At 40.8% G+C, this 18,866-nt stretch overlaps 1 protein-coding gene across 2 annotated transcripts in view; it reads right to left on the reverse strand.

The window, feature by feature from the left end:
- The window catches only part of elmo1 (engulfment and cell motility 1 (ced-12 homolog, C. elegans)), a 101,281-nt gene that overhangs the window by 17,544 nt on the left and 64,871 nt on the right, over window positions 1-18,866 (reverse strand). For both annotated transcript variants that reach the window (XM_062436595.1, XM_062436594.1), the window contains exon 16: window positions 11,752-11,888. In XM_062436595.1, coding sequence (XP_062292579.1) covers window positions 11,752-11,888 — 137 coding nt within the window. The remainder of the gene's footprint in view (window positions 1-11,751; window positions 11,889-18,866) is intronic.

An 18,866-nucleotide genomic window follows, 5' to 3' on the forward strand; every position in this document is an offset into this window, starting at 1 on the left:
AAGGGAACATTGGAAGAAATGACATGAAGATGATGACACAGGGGTGACCTTTATCCGTATTTGGATTGTAATAAAAACCTTTATGGATGACCTAACAAGCATCATGAATGGTGGTGATGTAGTGTTGATTAAAACTGAAATGATTAGTTGACTAAATGATGAACAGTTCAACAGAAAATTAATCAGCAACTATTTTTGTTTCAGTTCTCAAGAAAAATGCTAAACTTTGCTAGTTCCTGCTGAAGACTGGCTACATTACTATATTTTATATCATTGTAAACTAATACTTTTTTGGGTTTTGGACTGTTGGATATTTTAAAATGCATCACCTTAGACTCAATGCAAAAAATATACTTGGCATGTTTCATTCAATTCTGACCTTTTACAGGCAAATTTACAATGAAGAAAATAAATGGGCTCATAAGATATGAAAATAATGTGTAGGACTGCAACTAATAATTGTTCTCATTATTGATTAATCTGATAATTATTTTCTCGATTAATCCATTAGTTGTTGGGTCCATAAAATGTCAGAAAATAGTGAAAAATGTTGATCACTCTTTCCCATATACCAAGATGACTTCCTCAAATGTCTTGTTTTGGCTCAACTAACAGTCACAACTAACTATCATAGAAAAATAAAGAAACCAGGAAATATTCATATATGAGGAGAATTTGGAAAAGCTCCTCTTAAAAAAAAATCACTCACTTATTAAAATAGTAGGGATTTAATTTAATTTAATAGTTGGCAACTAATCAATTGGCTAATCATTATAGCTCAAGTTGATTGTAGCATTAGTGATGGTTTAATTTCACTTCATATTGCCAAAACCTTGATATGCAGTACATTTTAGTTGCTTTCTGTTCCTTCTGTATGGAATGAAATGCCTAAAAAGAAACAGTCAGTGTGCTATTTTCAGAGAGGGTGAAAAACAAGAGAATGCTGTACAGCCGACTATCAGATTATATTCAATATGTTCAGCTTTTCTACAGTAGTTTGACTCTGACAACTCTGTCATGGCTCTATGTAAAATCTGCTGAGAGCAACTGAGTGGAGAGGCACTACTTTCATCCATTAAAATTTCAATTATGTATCCACCCCCCATGGCTCAAATGTAAGGAGGCACTATATCTGGGTATTTCAATAAAATAGAGTGGTAAGGAGAAAATGTAACTTTAAAGAGCAGTAAAAAAAAAAGCAGCTCTTTTCTCTCTCTGTGAATGCCTTAGGGAACTGTTTGACAGTGTTACTGTACCACAGGGAGCAGCGCATACTGTATTGTACACAAGACAGATAAACATGCTCTCAATGTACACACTTAAACTGTACATACACTCATTTATTCCTTCAAACACACACACACGCACACACACACACACACAGAAGCATAATGCATTATGAACAAGCACTAACAGACACAAAACAATTGTACAAGAGACTACTCCATGTAAATTCACAATATTCCCATGTACGCACACACACAAAACACATCTGGAGATCATCCCTGTTCTTCTTTCTGCATGAGTGATGCAGGGTCGGTGCCGTCTGTTGCTGCTGGCTGATGTTGCCATATTTAGAGGGCCGCTCTGCAGGCTGAGACAAACTGTCAGAGAAGCTCTTTTTCAACTACCAGCTCCACGTGAGATGAAGCACAACCCATATGGATGACTGGAGATTAAAGATGCCTGGGACATCACCACATACCGTTAGTCTATCAATAACTGCTGATGAAAGCCAAACGCTGTAAAGTTAATTGGCTGTGATTAAACATCTATTCAAGGATATCAAAACGGGTATTATTTCATTATATGACACCACTTTCATCAGGGACCAGTCCTATCTTTGCTATAATGCATCACAGCTGAGTGGAAGTACTCTGCAAAAATGCATTTCTTGATCTTATTAAAGTTGTTTGGAAAAATTAAGTCACACAAGTGCTCCATAAAAATGCAAACAGCACCCTTTTAGGCCATCGAGCTCACCCCCATGCAAACCAATAAAGTGCTTCAAATTAAACTCAGACTCCGAATCCATCAAAACTGGATTATTATATGAGACAGCCGTATCCCAGCATGTATCCACAATACGACACACCCACACATAAGTAAGCCTTTGTGGAGATCACCTTATCATTGTCTGTAAGGAATCCAAAGTACATACTGTGTTGTATCTTGACACAACAAAACAAAATGTTAGCTCTGCATTTCCTCTCGTGCAACTCTGATGGTTTGATGCTAATGTTTGTTGATCTCTCTGGTCTGATTAGAGAACTCAGCTATGGTATTCTCAGTGTGCGTAGGCCTAACCCCGACCCCCTCCCTCCCTTGTAGGAACACACACGCACACACATGAAAGACTAATGTACAGAAGTCCCTGCGTAGAACCGCGGCTAAGATTTCCCACTTTCTCGTAAACAAAACACGAGAAGAAGGAAAAAAAAACATAAACAAAGCTAAACTCATCATACTTCACTACGAGGGCTCGCTGACAAACAGACACACACCAGTTCATTGCTGCACATGCACAAACACACATTCACGCACTGTCCGAGTGCGCAAATACACGTGCAAAAACAATAAAGCAAAACCTTGTTGAGGGAGTGGGAGGTGAGGCAGCCATGCAGAAAGATATAAATAGCCTGTCTGATTTCAACAATAGGGGTGGAAGAAGAAAGAGGTGGAAGGGGGGAGGAGGGGGGGGGGGGTCGAGAGAACGAGAGGGAGAGTGAGACCTCCAGAGGGAGAGGAAGAGAAAGACAAAAAGGTAACGCTACAAGGAATTGAAGGAGAGTGGGAAGGAAAGAGGTATAGACAGATCTAGACAGCTGGAGAGGTAAATAAAACCAGTATGAAATAAGGAAACAGCAGGTCCCCGTGGCTGGAGAAAAGAAGTGGGGGAGGGGCTGGTTTACTGTGTCCTGAAACATGTTATAGATGTGCCGTTTCATGCGAGGCACGACAGCAGCAGTCACAGTTGTTGGCATATGGCAGCGTGTGCAGCGCTTTTACCAACTGTCCCAAGCTGCTTCCTGAAATCCAAACATGGCATACACCCAAAACCTTAGGCACCTGCACTCACATTATATTGTCACATCAGTTCTGACTGGATGCACCAGCACCCATTTCATTAATCATGTATGCGTGCATTTTAACCTACTGGCAAAGTGGAGGAACTCTCCAGTCGCTAAAGAGCAGAGCCAGAAATCATTTGCATTGATTTGCATTAAGCGTCCTTAATTGATTTGCGGTCAGCAGTCTTAAATAAAGCTGAAGTAATAGATAAAACGCAGAGCTTAAAATATTTTGAAATTTTGGCTGAACACCAAGTGGTCTGTGAGAGTTGCTGAGGGAGGGAGGGTCTCTCAGCTGCTGACAGAGCTTTTGAGGATTGCCATGTGAATAATCCCACATGGGGCAGGTCAGTCTTCAACATGGCTGAACAAAGCAGATTATCGACTCTCCTCTGTATCACGCCGGTCCAGAACAGAAATGTCAAACACCAATAATAAAAGGGCTTTGCTTTACATCTATGCCTGATTTATTTAGCTGAAGTGCTTATCCAGCGTGACTTCCAATAGGTGGACCAGGTTCAAGTTCTCTTGCCTAAGGGCACTTTTTAAACGCAGGACAATGATACAGGCTAACAACAACGGTAGATTCAGAGATTTAACTTCAGAGAACATTACAACAGGGATAGACCTCTGAACTGTTGCCATAATGATAATCTGATTATCAGGCTTTGACAGGGCTAACAATTATTTTAATTATTGATGTATCTGTCCTGATTTTTACAGATGAATTGTTTAACCTGTAGAATGTCAGGAAATAAGCAGAAGGACCCAAAATTGTCATGTTCAAACTGCTTGTTTTGACTGAACAATAGAACAGACTAAAAGATATTCAACACTGAATGATTTAAATAAGAGAACGCTAGATATGTCTTACATTGGAGAGGCTGGGACCAGAAAATGTTTGCCATTTTTGCTGGATGAAGGATGAATAATCTAGCAACAAAATCGCTGTCATTTAAACGACAATGTTTCAGTACTCATCATCATCACCATGGTAGGTCACCCAGCGGTCGAGGCATAGTTCCTCACCACAAAACCATGCAGAAAAGGACAAGTGGATGCCATGGTAGTGGGCACTATCCAAAACAAATGAGATCAGGTACTGGCAGCATTTCACAGACTCTGCTCTACAGTCTGAGGCTGACCTCGCTCTAATCCCTGTGTCAAACCCCTCTGGCTAAAACACTGGTTGAAGCTCATCCAAGGCTGAGAGACACACTGTGGAGTAAAGGAGAGCAGTAGTAGTGGCATTGAATTCCTCTGGTGACAAAACGGTGGGTGATGTGGAGTAATCCCATTCACAACAAAGCCCAACCCCCCATCACACTCACACACACACACACACACACACACACACACACACACTGTACACTGGAATACAGATGATGCCTGGAGTGTGGGGGGGGGGGGGGGGGGGGGGGTGGTAGATGAATACGGGGTGTGTGTTTGTAAGAGAGGGTGAAATAATCTAGCAGATTATGTTGTGACTGACTGTGTGTGTCCTAATGAAAAGGCTGTGCTCTGGGTCCTTGCCTAACCTGCTTACGCCTCGCCGAGTCCTCACGGCTCCATCTGTCCCTCCTCTTTCTCTTTCGCTCTGCCCCTATCCCATCTTCTCTATCTCCCCCTGCTCTTTCTTGTCCTTTCCTTCCTCTCTCCATCCTCCTCCTCCTCTGCAGCCAGGCAACAACACAAACAGTCCCTCTTCCTCCCTTACTACCACCTCCCCTCGCTCCATCCATCCATGCTAATTGAAAACCGCTCGCTTTCTCCCCTTTCTTTCTCGTTCGATTCTTAGTACTTACATGTGACCTCCATGGTTCCAAGTGTGGTGTGATACTCTCCACAGTGACTGATGAATCCTTGTGCTTTTGCCAGAGAAGGAGTTTTTAGCAGCGCCCTGCGGGAGACAGGGATGGATGGAAAGATGGATGGAGGGAGCAGATGGCTCCTTTGAGTGTGGACAGTCAGCTTTCACGTTAGCCACGATGAAGGGAAGACTCGTCTGACAACACGGCTTGTGCGCCTCCTCTTTTTGCCTTTCTTCCTTTCTGTTCCTCCTGTCTTTGTTACTTCAGTTTTCCCCCACTTTTATTGTATTCTCCTTAAATACAAAAAAACAAACTCCCTGCTTCTCCTCTCACATACTCCCTCTTCTCTCTACTATATTATTTACGTATACCTCTCTATCTGCCTTCCTCCCTCCCTCTGTGACTCTAAGAGCATCAGCCAGGCTGCTCTGCTTCACTTATGTTGATCTCCAGGCTTATGCCCTGATTGGATACACGCCACGATCAGAGACGCCAATAGTGGTGCAGCAAGAGGATCACATGATAAGAGTGTGTGTGGGGAGGGGGGCGGCGGGGGGGATATGAGTGGAGAGAGAGAGAGAGAGAGAGAGAGAGAGAGAGAGAGAGAGAGAGAGAGAGAGAGAGAGAGAGAGAGAGAGAGAGAGAGGGTTAGACGGAGGGGGGAGGGAGGGAGGGATGAGAGAAAAGGAGAAGAAGGAGGAGGGGTATCGTGAGTGGCTGCAAGCCTCTACATCACTGAGGGATTTTTTTTCCAAGAGCCTGAGCAAAAGAGACAGAGGCTTCTTTTTTTTTTCTTCTGGTGGGGAAAAGGAGGAGGAGGAGAAGCTCTCATCACAGATGTTTGGATGAAGAGACGACAGGCAGAGGGACAAGACAAGAGTTTCTGATAGATGCTCACACACACAAGCCAATAAACATAACTGTGTATACATGCAGCGGAGAAGTGGCTCCATCTTACCGAAACGGAGCTGGAGTAGTGCAGCGCAGCAGTGGTAATTGGACAGGGGTTACTATGGAAACAGGGGAAACGGTTGCCTGACAGTCAGAGCTGTGCCCTGGGAGCATCAGACTTGCCTCCATTAAAACACACACACACGCACGCACCTCTTGTTCTTTTTGTCTTTTACTAAATGCATCATTCAAAGAGCAAACCAGACATAATGTATAGAAGCTCTACAATGGTGTGCGTGGGTGCTACAGTGTTTATAAGCTTCATTCAAGCCATTGTTTCAAATGAGCATAAACATGTAAGACCCTGTGTGTGTTTCTGTGTGTGTGTGTGTGTGTGTGTGTGTGTATGGAGGGGGGGGGGCATGCTTAGTCAACCATGAAGAGCCAGCTGCTGAGAGAGCTATCAGCGTTCACGAAATACTCATACACGCGCAGGCCACAGCACCGCGCACATCCAAAAACATTGATAAAACCTGAACAAGGTGTTTTAGTATTCCAAACGTCAGAAGGCTCAGCGCTGTCAGTGTCTGGTTGCTGCTGTAGGAGCCGAAGGGAAGTTTGGCCGTATGCTAGCCTTGTTTTGAAGTGGACGCCCTCAGAATTATACTTGACACAGCTTATTATCCACCCACGCACCCTAAAGAGGATATATCTACATAATACTGTATGTACACAAGGAATTGACTGGCAACATGCAGATATTTTATTTACAACACAGTCAGGATCTACTTCTTGATTTAGAAAGCAGCGCTGGAGACAAATGGTAATTTTACTCTTCTTGTATCACAGGATTTCTTTGACTAACGATTAGTTGATTAAATTGATAAATATGTCTGGATTGTTTCTCCAGTAATGTTGTCACTCGTTAGATAAATGCAGGAATTTATGCAGAAGAGATTATCAAACATCAAAGCGTATTTGTGAATGTCATTGTGACAATCATTTTCCACAGATGAGTAGCAACAATCATATTCGTGTTCTATATTTCCTATATTAGTCCTATATTATCCCTTTCAAGTTTAGTTTTGCCATATATCATTTATTCTCCATCTTAACGAGTTCACTTCTTTCTAATTCATATTCTTTAAAGACACAGTTTCATCCATTGATCGGTTATCTCTGTAACATTTTTTATTTTGTGTAACAAAATCTTTTATCTCAACTCATCTTGAACTCCTTGGTGTTCACATATATTTATCCAAACAAATGTGATTTGGGGTGACTAGCTTACCCCACCCAACATATAAAACAGCTCTTGACCATTAGGTCATCGGTCATGGTATCTTCCAGGGTGACATTATTGGTCATGCTCTTTTGCAAATGTAAATTATTTATCACCATCTTTTCTGTGATCCAATCAAATCTGAAGAATTTAATCAAATCCTTCTAATATTTAAAATCCACCCACATATTCAGTTACACTCAAGTATATACGTCACGGTTTATTCTTCTGATCTATATATTGTCTCCTTTCCAGTCATTTAATGATTCACTTATTGACCCTCTAAAACACTTGAACTTAAAACTAATTTTCTTTCTCAGGATTCAGTGGGATTTTCATTTAACTTTCCAACTGTGCATTTTTGGATCGTCTTCCTTTTCTAAATCATCTAGACATTTGATTTTTCTTTTCTTAAATATGCAGTACATGACTATTTCAGTTACAGATAAACAACTCAGTTTGTTGCTGACAGAATTGGGTAAGAAAATGACAACTTTCAGATTTCATCAGAGGGGCAGATGTCTCGAGAGTGTTTCCAAGTTCATAGTGGATACAAACTGAGACTCAGCGTTCGTGGTTGAAAGCACAGAGCTCCACACGCACCGTTTAGCTGATAGGAAGCCCTTGAGACCAAACAGTCTTACTATCGACAAGCTGCTGCTGAATTTCTAACTCCCAAGGTACCGTGTGATGAAAGATGAGGTCGGGGAGGGATGAGGGAGAGGGAAGGGAAGCGTCATCTATCCCAACTCAATCGAAAGTGACTCTCGCCTTCAAGGGAGGAGCGTGAAGGATGGGACTGGATAATAGGATCGCTTCCTAAGAGAGGTGTGTGTCTGTGTGTGTGTGTGTGTGTGTGTTGAATTCTCCCCCTAGTAAAACTAAAAGTAGAGCTGAACATGAGATGTAAACGTCAAGCCAAGCCAAGCGTAGTTTGATTATCACTAAATAACACAAGGTTTCAATTCATTATTACAATATTTCAATTAGCAGACTGACACAGAAACTCTTCAGGGTCACACCTAAAATGTCCTTTTTTTCATTTCTTAATTCATAAAACCAAAAATATCATCATGCTGAAAAGTTATTCCACTACCCACACAGGTGTTTTTAGTGAGTGGCAAATGTAAAAACACAGGTGGTGCTGAGGACTTCAATAGACTGTAGGTGGACCTAATATTTATCCAAAAACTGCCACAGACGATGACTGGGTTTCACTGTTTTTCATCTTGACTGCAGTGTTATGTTTGTTCATTCGTAGTCCCTTGCAGTAGATCAAAAAAGCTGTACCAAGACTCAACAACAACAATACAGTGCCTTGCAAAAGTATTCATACCCCTTGAACTTTTCCACATTTTGTCACGTTACAACCACAAACTTAAATGTATTTTATTGAAATTTTATGTGATAGACCAACACAAAGTAGCGCATAATTGTGAAGTGGAAGGAAAATTATATGTGGTGTTCAAGATTTTTTACAAATAAAAATCTGAAAAGTGTGACGTGCATATGTATTCAGCCCCCTTTACTCTGATACCCCTAAATAAAATCCAGTACAACCAACTGCCTCCAGAAGTCACCTAATTAGTAAAGAAAGTCCACTTATGTGTACTTCAATCTCAGAATAAAAATAGCTCTTCTGTGAAGGCCTCAGAGGTTTGTTAGAGAACAAACAGCATCATGAAGACTAAGGAACACACCAGACAGGTCAGAGATAAAATTGTGGAGAAGTTTAAAGCAGGGTTAGGTTATAAAAACATATCCCAAGCTTTGAACATCTCACAGAGCACTGTTCAATCCATTATCCGAAAATGGAAAGTGTATGGCACAACAGCAAACCTACCAAGACATGGCCGTCCACCTAAACTGACAGGCTGGACAAGGAAAGCATTAGTCAGAGAAGCAGCCAAGAGGCCCATGGTAACTCTGGAGGAGCTGCAGAGATACACAGCTCAGGTGGGAGAATCTGTCCACAGGACAACTATTAGTCGTGTACTCCACAAATCTGGCTTTAATGGAAGAGTGGCAAGAAGAAAGCCATTGTTGAAAGAAAGCAATAAGAAGTCCCATTTGCAGTTTGCCACAAGCCATGTAGGGGACACGGCAAATATGTGGAAGAAGGTGCTCTGGTCAGATGAGACCAAAATTGAACTTTTTGGCCTAAATGCAAAACGCTATGTGTGGCAGAAACCTAACACTGCACATCAACCTGAACACACCATCCCCACCGTGAAACATGGTGGTGGCAGCATCATGCTGTGGGGATGCTTTTCTTCAGCAGGGACAAGGAAGCTGGTCTGAGTTGATGGGAAAATGGATGGAGCTAAATACAGGCCAATCCTGGAGGAAAACCTGTTAGAGGCTGCAAAAGACTTGAGACTGGGACGGAGGTTCACCTTCCAGCAGGACAACGACTCTAAACATACCGCCAGAGCTACAATAGAATGGTTCAGATCAAAGCATATTCATGTGTTAGAATGGCCCAGACCTAAATCCTATTGAGAATCTGTAGCAAGACTTGGAAATTGCTGTTCACAGACACTCTCCATCCAATCTGACTGAACTGGAGCAATTTTGCAAAGAAGAATAGACAAAAATTTCAGTCCGTAGATGTGCGAAGCTGGTAGAGACATATCCCAAAAGACTTGAGGCTGTAATTGCGGAAGAAGGTGGTTCGACAAAGTAATGACTCAGGGGGGCTGAATACATATGCACGTCACACTTTTCAGATTTTTATTTGTAAAAAATCTTGACCACGACGTATCATTTTCCTTCGACTTCACAATTATGCGCTACTTTGTGTTGGTCTATCACATAAAATCCCAATAAAATACATTTAAGTTTGTGGTTGTAATGTGACAAAATGTGGAAAAGTTCAAGGGGTATGAATACTTTTGCAAGGCACTGTATATGTTTCATATCATTTCCTCCATGTGTGAAATTTGAGAGACAGATTTCATTCACAATCTGGCCGCCAAGCACCAACTTCTGTTCTTGATGGCAGTCAGTCTGGTCTATGAAGCCATTACTGCTGTCTTCCATCATTCAACTGATGATGATGCAACTCCAGCATCACATCTACAAAAATGTTACTAAGGGAAACTGGAGGCTGCTCATGCAGAACAATATGTGCACATATAGGGACCTGCCAAACAAAAGTAGTGGTGAGTTTATCTCATACATGCGGCAATATTTCAGTGCTGATCAAAGCCAGAGAAGTGGACCACAACAAATCACTGTGTAAGCAGTGGCAGGGAAACAGAGAGGCTTGTGGCTTATGTAGCTGCGTTTGGTGTTGGACACCGCAACATAATCATAATTTGTTTAACAAATCAGGGAAAAGGCACGCAGCATCTGTTGACTGCTACAACTGATGCCCAATTGAATACACAACATACAATATTTGTCATAAGCACCTCATTACTATCAGAGCCTGGCGCTAACACACACATTTACTGTGTGAGGCGACTGAACAATAGCCAGCTCACAGGAAGTTTTTAATCTTCATCCAGACCCCAATGAGCTCCAAATGAAGATGTAGAGCCTAATCAGTGGCTCAGCCAATGGAGGCAGCTAATGCTTCACGTCAGAGGAAAAAAATAAAACAATGCAGAAAAAAAAGCTGAATGTAAAAAGCCCCCCTGAGATGTGTATGCAGTTCCCTCTCTCAATTTACAACCTTAAAAAGGGAACGCCTAAATATGTGCACACAGGAGAAAAAACATTTTCATGTCCATGCACCTTAATAAGGCTTGGTATTTGCATGTGAATCTTGGCAGTGTAATGATAATAGTTAACAGATTAGTTATTTTTAAGATGTAATTATTAGGGATGCAACAATCCAACTTTTTCAGTCTAAAACAAAATGTAACAAAATAAAAACATAGATACACATTTTCTGAATTGTTATTTATTAAATTGGTATCGGACACCAAATCGGCCCATTGTCACCGATACCCGAACTAGCTAATTGATTCAGTATCAGACATCCGATATCAATTATCAGCTTAACTCAAATTATTATTATAGTAGTTGAGACTGATGTATGTGTCTGTACTGCTTCCTGCCACTAACCACAACAGACATTACACCCTACAGAAACACTACTGTGAGAAATCTTTAACAAAATTCACCTTAAAACAGCAAACATTGCATTGTTCTCAGTGTCATCAATGTTATTTGCAATCAAAAATAAAAGTTTTTTTAAAAAGTGAAGATGTTTCATACTGCATTGTAGAAGAGATTTATTGTGTGAAATCATACCATCTCTCATCTTTCTGTGTGTTATTTAAAAAAAACAACTTTTGTTTTATTAGTCAAAAACTTGAGCTGTGTCCCAGTTCCTCACAACACATTTCTAGTTGGGATGAAAGAAATCAGGAACAGGAAATCATACAAAAAACACACCATCAACTAAAAAGGGACTTTCAAAAAGCCACTGCCAATTTTAAATTTGGAAACTTTGTTCCTGGACCCATGTCCACAATTTATTTTAGTCCAGTGACACCGCACTCAAAAATCCAGCAAATGCATTATGTACACTGGCATGAAGTGGATTTACATTTGTGGCTTTTCCGGTGTGAAAGCACTACATACTCATAATCCAGTTATAATTACTATGTAACATGTAAGCAGGACATATGATGCTGTTTATTCATCTCGGTCATACACAATGTCAAAAACACGCGTTACATACCTTGTTGAAGTCTTCACTTGTGGCTCTCATCTCCTTCCAGGTCTTGTTGAGCAGTTGGATGCAGATGCAGAAGAACTCCTCGAAGGAGCGATCGTGGGTGAAGAACATGGGGTGGAAGTCGTGGCAGTTTTCACTGGCTGTGGCAAGAAAGACAGACTGTCATTACCACGGCACTTTAAATGAAAGCTGTTGCCCATTAATGAATCCTGTTAGTGAGTGACAGCAATTCATTTTTATGGTGGCACATAAATTGACAAATTACTCTGCACTGAATGGATGCAAAAAAGTAGTCACTTACAATTATAACTGGTCCAAAATGGTAACTGTCGACTAAGAACAAATTCTTATGACAGATAGAAATAGCTTTTATCCATCACAGGAGTGTCTATCAATCTAATGACAAAAAACTCCTTCTTTAACTCATGTATCAGTGACTCATCTGACCATTATCTGGATTTCTTCTCTGTATGCATTTATAATTACATGATTTTACCACTGCGGACCCTCTATCAGAGCTTAATCTTACTCGAGAGCCTGATCCTAACACTTATTCACTGCAAATGTACCCACACACAAACAAACTGATAACAGCCAGTCGACCAGGAAGAGTCCATTTACCTTTTACTTCCCTCCGCCACTGAGGGCCTCGTGCCATATGGTGGCTTTCAATTCTAAAATATGTAATTGGGCCTGAAGCCTAGAACACCTGACTAAACAGGAACAGGCATCATCCCACACACAGTTACAGAAAGTAAACATTAGCTAGAAAATGTTACAGATAAAATCTTCAAATAGCTGCTACTGAAAGCTGCTGTATTACATTTAAAGTGGCAAATGTGTTTGACAATCATACATGATTATTCTCTTCAGCTACAAAAATAAATCAGGCTGCTGAAGGTCCAAGTTGACAATAATACCTCCTTACCTAGAAAATAAGGAGGACAGAGTAATATGAAATATGACAGACTATTCATGAGAGATAATCTCACTGGCCTGGGAGGGATTCTCTGATTCTGCATTACAGACGTGGCGGGAAGTTGATGTATTTAAAGGTCATTTCATAAAAACGACCACTGAGAATGAGATACAGCACCTCGATGAAGCAAGACTCTGTGTTATTGAAAATTAAGCTCTTCATCAACTTCAAACACAAAATATTCTTCGAAGACAAATTGTGACCAGCAAGCACTGTTCCAACTGGATTAAGTTGAGATTTTTCATTTTCCAAAGCCAGAGGTGGTTTATTTTGTCTATTAGTGGTGTAGTGAAGCGTTTCTATAAACACCATTTGTGTGTGAGTGTGTTTGAAATACGAAAGAGAGGGAAGAGGGAAAAGCCAGAGGTCTTGAGTGCCCAAACCACATTAACCAAGAGGTACAATAACAAGGCTTGACATTCATTTGAACTAAATTCGTCTCCCTCTCGTCTTGCCGAGATGAGTGGCGGCCTTGAGCTAAAGGTTGGTTCGTTTAAAGAGTTTCAGAGAAGAGCAGCGGGGGCACTGGCCCACCATGAGCAGCCATGAAATTGGATGGAAGGGGTCAGGCAGCAATTGAAACTTCACAGTATAATGAGTGATGCCTGCAGGCCATGGGCACAGCGACCTGAGCCCTGATTTGGAGCGATGGATGGGAGATTAAGGGAGGGCGAGGTGGAGAGATCCAGAGGGGATGTGTGACCGGTGCCGGTAGTCAATCAGGAAACTAATGGAGGTGAGCCAAAACAGATGCTGACTGGCAGCTTATGGCATGGACACACTGCACGACTTTCAAAGTCGTCTGATCACTATACCTTTTACACTACAGAACTTTATGTCTTGTAATCAGGAGTCTTGAAGTCGTGGTTTGCTCACTACTTGACTGATATGACACATTACAAGATCTCTCACCAGAAGGTCTCCAAACAACAAGAGACCTTCTGGTCTCCAAACAACAATTTGTCACGAAAATACAGCCGAGAAGTACACTGATTTTCAGAGGGGAAAAAAGAAGAAAACACAGGCAGCAAGGATTTTCTGTTCTGCAGAAAGAATTAGATTAAAGAAATATTTTTGCAATGGAAACATAGGTAGGTGATTCTGATAGAAACTATATTATTGTGTCCCCCCACCCTTACCCCCTTATACATAACACTGACATTAGTTTACAGTGTGTTACCTTCAGAGACACAAAGAAAAAACACATTGACGAAAAAGACAGGAAGGGCAAAGTAAAGAAAATAAAAAAAACTTCCTCAATTTTTGTCTGACCAGAGTGTTTAAGTTTGGAGTGACCTCTAAGCTAAATCAGCTGTTTATTGGTAGGACCAACAGAGCTCTGAGGTAGCAAGGTGAGGGGGAATTACATGTCAAGGCTTATTTGGGAGATACAGACAGTGAGCAGTCTCATGTGGCTCTGCAGAAATTTCTCCATCCTGCGGTTTTGCAAAGCATGCTGAGTTGCAAACAGTTTTATTACCTCCTGCAGGGCTCAGCAGGACCTGAAGCAGCACGCACGGCAGGAGGTGTGTTGATGCTAAAAACAGTATTCTGCATTGTAATAGTCTTATTGCAAACTAGAATAATTTACCCAAATGGTTACAGAGGGCGGATCACTGAATATTTCATCAAACAAACATAATTCACCCACGCTGAGGAAATAATTGAAGAGGAGGAAATCTGGGTGCAGCTGTTCTGATTTCAGAGATGAACAAACATTAGTATAGTGTAAAACCTACATTACATCTATGGTAAAATATTATTAGCATTAGTAGGTTGTTTTCTATTGTTTTCATCCAACTGCAGCATACTGGATTTTAAATGAAAACAAAGGTCAAAATTCTATCTGTTTAAGGATCACTGTTCCAATCAAATTCAAAGCACTGAAATACAAAATAATGCAATTTTACTACTTGCAGACAGCACGCGATTTCCTTTACGAATGACAAAGACTGTGAACATACCCTTCTGTTCAATGACTAATTCAAATAGACCATTTTTGTATTTCCTTTTCCAGCAGAGCAGCTGCTTTCCTGCTAGCTGAAATGTCATGACTGAATCATTCTCACCACTGCACAAATGCACTTAAAATGTTCTGCCTGAACAGAGATGGCACTGTGTGAGTGCAAAGTCATGTTACTGTGATTAGGTAACTGTTTCTCTAAGCTTTACTGGACTTAAATCAGCCTTTAAAAAAATACCAAAGCTATGCTTCAGCATTATTCTGACTGACACTGGAGCTACAATGATGAAATAGGCTACATCCCACTATACAATAAAATACTACCATTATCAATCATTAGGCTGCATATAACCTTAATCTGAGGCTGAATGTGGCTACTGTACAAGTGTGTATTTGTAACCACCAACAGGAAACCATTAGAAAAAACTTCTTTCAACACCACAATCTGTAATTATGGTCTTCATGTAAAAGACATAGGATGAGTATGACTACTTACTAAAAATATCCTTTTATAAGGAGACAAAGTGCTGATACTGAGCAATTACACAATGAGCTAAATACACCTAATTAAAAATACTGAACCTACTGTAAATCATCATCTGCTTACTACAGTATATAGTGCACTATTTATTGTACTCTATTTTTTGTGTGAAAATGAATGGATATAGAACACTACATCATGCCCTGACAAACAGCTAAAAAACCTGAGGCTAAGCACTTCTCAGCACTGAACTATGCTCTTAATTGGTTGAAACGAGTTATGTAAAAGCTCTCTGGCTTCCTCTCGCTGAGAAACAACCCTCTCTTCCACAGCAGGCTAACATGGTTGGGAGATGAGGTGGACGACTGGACACGTCAAGTGCCTGAGGAGTCTGACACTTTCTGATGGATGAGTCACACAGCCATGGAGATACGAATGCACGCACACACACACGCATAGAGATCTGCTTGTAGTGAAATGACATGCCACGAAACAGCAGGGTAGATATGAACTCTCTCAATTTAAGTCACAATTTATGACTCTTTTTGACAAAGCATATGGGTCCCCAGCAGACAATTTGGATGGATGGAAAACAGGCTGTAATGAGTTTTCTTTGTCCTATATGTCCATCTGCACAGCCAGATGTTCGGTGCCTGTTCTGCCCATAAAGTAGGTAATAGGACACCGTGATGACCAGTTTAGGTTATGCTGGACCATATGCCCACATGGATCAACAGATGTAGTCGGAGTTCTACAGTGAAAGTACAACACTTTATGACAATATGCCACAACAAAATATAAATAGATACGATTTTTTTGGTGCAACAGTTGTTTATTTTTGGCTCCTCTATTCAGTCAGAATGCTAAACCTGCTGCACAACTGCAGCCATGTCCTTGGCAAGGACACTCCAACATAATGAATATTCCTGTAGGGTCTTATACTGTAGTTTAACAGTGGTAGTGTCCAAAATCACTTTCTATTTAACATGTTAAGTGCTATATTTTACTCTTTGCCATTTTACTGAGTGTCCCAATTGTGCTTGTATGAATGGGGGACTAATGATTATTTTAATTGTCTGTAAAAGGAACATTTTGTCTGTATCTCAGATTTGTGGAAATTCTGATAGTGGGTCATGCTAAGTTTGTAATTGTCACTTCAACTGTAGAGATTTGGAATACAAGAAAATCTGACAAAACAACATATCAGAGCAAGCTGCACAAGTTTCCTAAAGCCTTCCCCAATGAATTTAAATATGTCCCAAATTATTAATTAAAACACTTCTCTGAGTCTTAACAAGAGTTAAGATGGAAATTAGCCTTCTAGATTAGCTATTTCAGCAAAATCTATAGGGATCTTCCACAGGAGCCACATCCCAGTTAACGAAACTAGCTATCCCTTCCCTTGTATCAGTATTAATGTTTTGATTCATTTTTTTCATCTTTAAAATATTATAATATTGTGAAAAATATGAATCACAAATTCCCTAATTACAAAGCAACAGTATCAAATTGCTTGTTTTAGCACAGAAAAAGCCACATATCTTCACACAACACCAGTGAATATTTGGTCTTTTTGTTTTAATGAACTACATAGCAATCAAAATTGCTGTTAATTTGATTTTATTTAATTCAATTTAGCTAGGTCAAACTAAATATAACTGCACAGAATATCTTGTCAACATGACAACACAAATGTTCCACAACATCACGCAATATCATCATGAAAACACGACTGCTCAGAGGTCACAGAGAGTTCTCCTCTCCTCTCGTTTTCTCTCCATCCATCCATCTCCTGGGATGTGTGTGGTTGGGCTGAGGTCGGGGTCATCACACTGAAATAAACGTGTGACTGTTTTTGTGTGTGTATGTGTATGGAAACGCAACGGAGTGTGAGACAGCTGTCACCCATCTTGCTCTTATCAGCGTCCGCTCAACGTGAAAGCTCAGAGGTCTCTGTGACGTCAACTAAGAGCTACAGTAATTACTCAACTGGCCACCACACAGCTGAGTCCTGGAGAGGAGTGAGGTGACTAAGCATGTGTGCTAAAAGTGTGTGTGTGTGTGTGTGTGTGTGTGTGTGTGTGTGTGTGTTTGGCAGCCGTGTGTGTGTGTGTGTGTGACAGGAATCGAGAGAGAAATGAGTGGGCTGAATGCCACCCTGACATCTGTCAAGGTCCAGTGTGTATTTGTTTGTGTGCATTTGTGTCTGTGTGTGTGCACAAAGTAAGCGAAACAACCCTCAGAGTCACCTTGCAGCTACGCCACATGATGAATACACAGTGAAAAGTGCCATCCTCACTCTAATTACAATACCAGCATGCCCTGATGTCCAACTGTGACAAGGGGAGTGGGTGTGTGCGTGTGTGTGCATGTGTATGTGCATGTGTCCAGCAAGCAGCGTCAGCACCATCTTTCCAGTCCAGTCATTGTTTGTGTGTGTGTGTGTGCGTGTGTGTGTGTGTGTGCAGGATGCCGAGGCTGCAGGTACAGAGATGCAAACCATGGCTGTGTGGATGACTTAGCAGGCTGACTGTGTACTTCTCTTGCTAGAGCAAGCAACACCACAGCATCATGTACAGGCAGTTGAAATCAATATTAGGCTCATTCCAGGTAACAAAAAGCTTGTAGTTATGCCATTTATCAATTTACTGCCATTTTCATTGACAATGTTACTCAAACTGGAAAAAGTAATCATATATAAATATAAATGCTTTCAAATTGGGTTCTAACTGCAAGATTACATACAAGATTACAGACTTTTTTCTATGCACAATTTGTATAATAGAACTGGCTGTAAAACACACTAGGAGGTGTCCCATGAAATCATTTTTATGTAATTCATGTGTGTAGAGAGTCAGCGAGGGAAAAACTGTGATGCATATGTGCTATGGGCTCAAAAATACAGAATCCTGAGTAAATCAGATAAATGTTCAGTTGGTTGAACAGCTATAAAGCTGGCTAGCAGTGCATGAACCACTGCTACAATTAAATACAGCAGGGAAATTATCTTGCAAGCTAATGAAGAACTAGCTAGCTGTTTATCACATTTTGGAAATCTATTTCTTGTGTTTTTTTTTTTTTAAATCAAGCATCAGTGATTTAATCGGTTTTATAATGTTTGGGACACACCATCAGTGGGGTTGTACTTGCTCTTCCAGTCTGAGTTTCCCTACCACAAATCCTACCACTAATGATCATTAAATAAAGATGCCAGTAGAATGAGGTCACTGGTTGAAGTCTCTGCTCTGAAATGCACAATGAAAAAATAGGCACAGCAAGAATGGCATGCAAAATTATTTGTCTACAGTATTGAATTTGCTTTTTAATATACGCGTTGCAAACATCAAGTATTTCATTTGAGGGAGGAAAGAGAAACACAGTGAGAACCTCAGCTAGATAAGGATGAAAACAGGGAAAAGTCAAAGCCTTATTTCCACTGTGGTTTCTAATTACATAACTGAACCAGTTTAGCATGCAGAGTCCCCAACAATGGTCAAGACGCATTAGAGGACAGACAGTGAGCGAGGGATAGCAGAGCAGCAGATGGAGAGAGGGAAAACGAGACTGAGGGGGGAATGAAGAGAATCCATCAGAGCTCTGGACTAGCACACATATTCCAACAAATTTAACAGTACATCTGCTTTCACAGAGCTCTCATATTTTCTCAAATACAATAAGGCTTGTGCATCCAGCTG

The sequence above is a fragment of the Scomber scombrus genome, chromosome 16 (assembly GCF_963691925.1).
Source record: "Scomber scombrus chromosome 16, fScoSco1.1, whole genome shotgun sequence".
Taxonomy (NCBI): domain Eukaryota; kingdom Metazoa; phylum Chordata; class Actinopteri; order Scombriformes; family Scombridae; genus Scomber; species Scomber scombrus.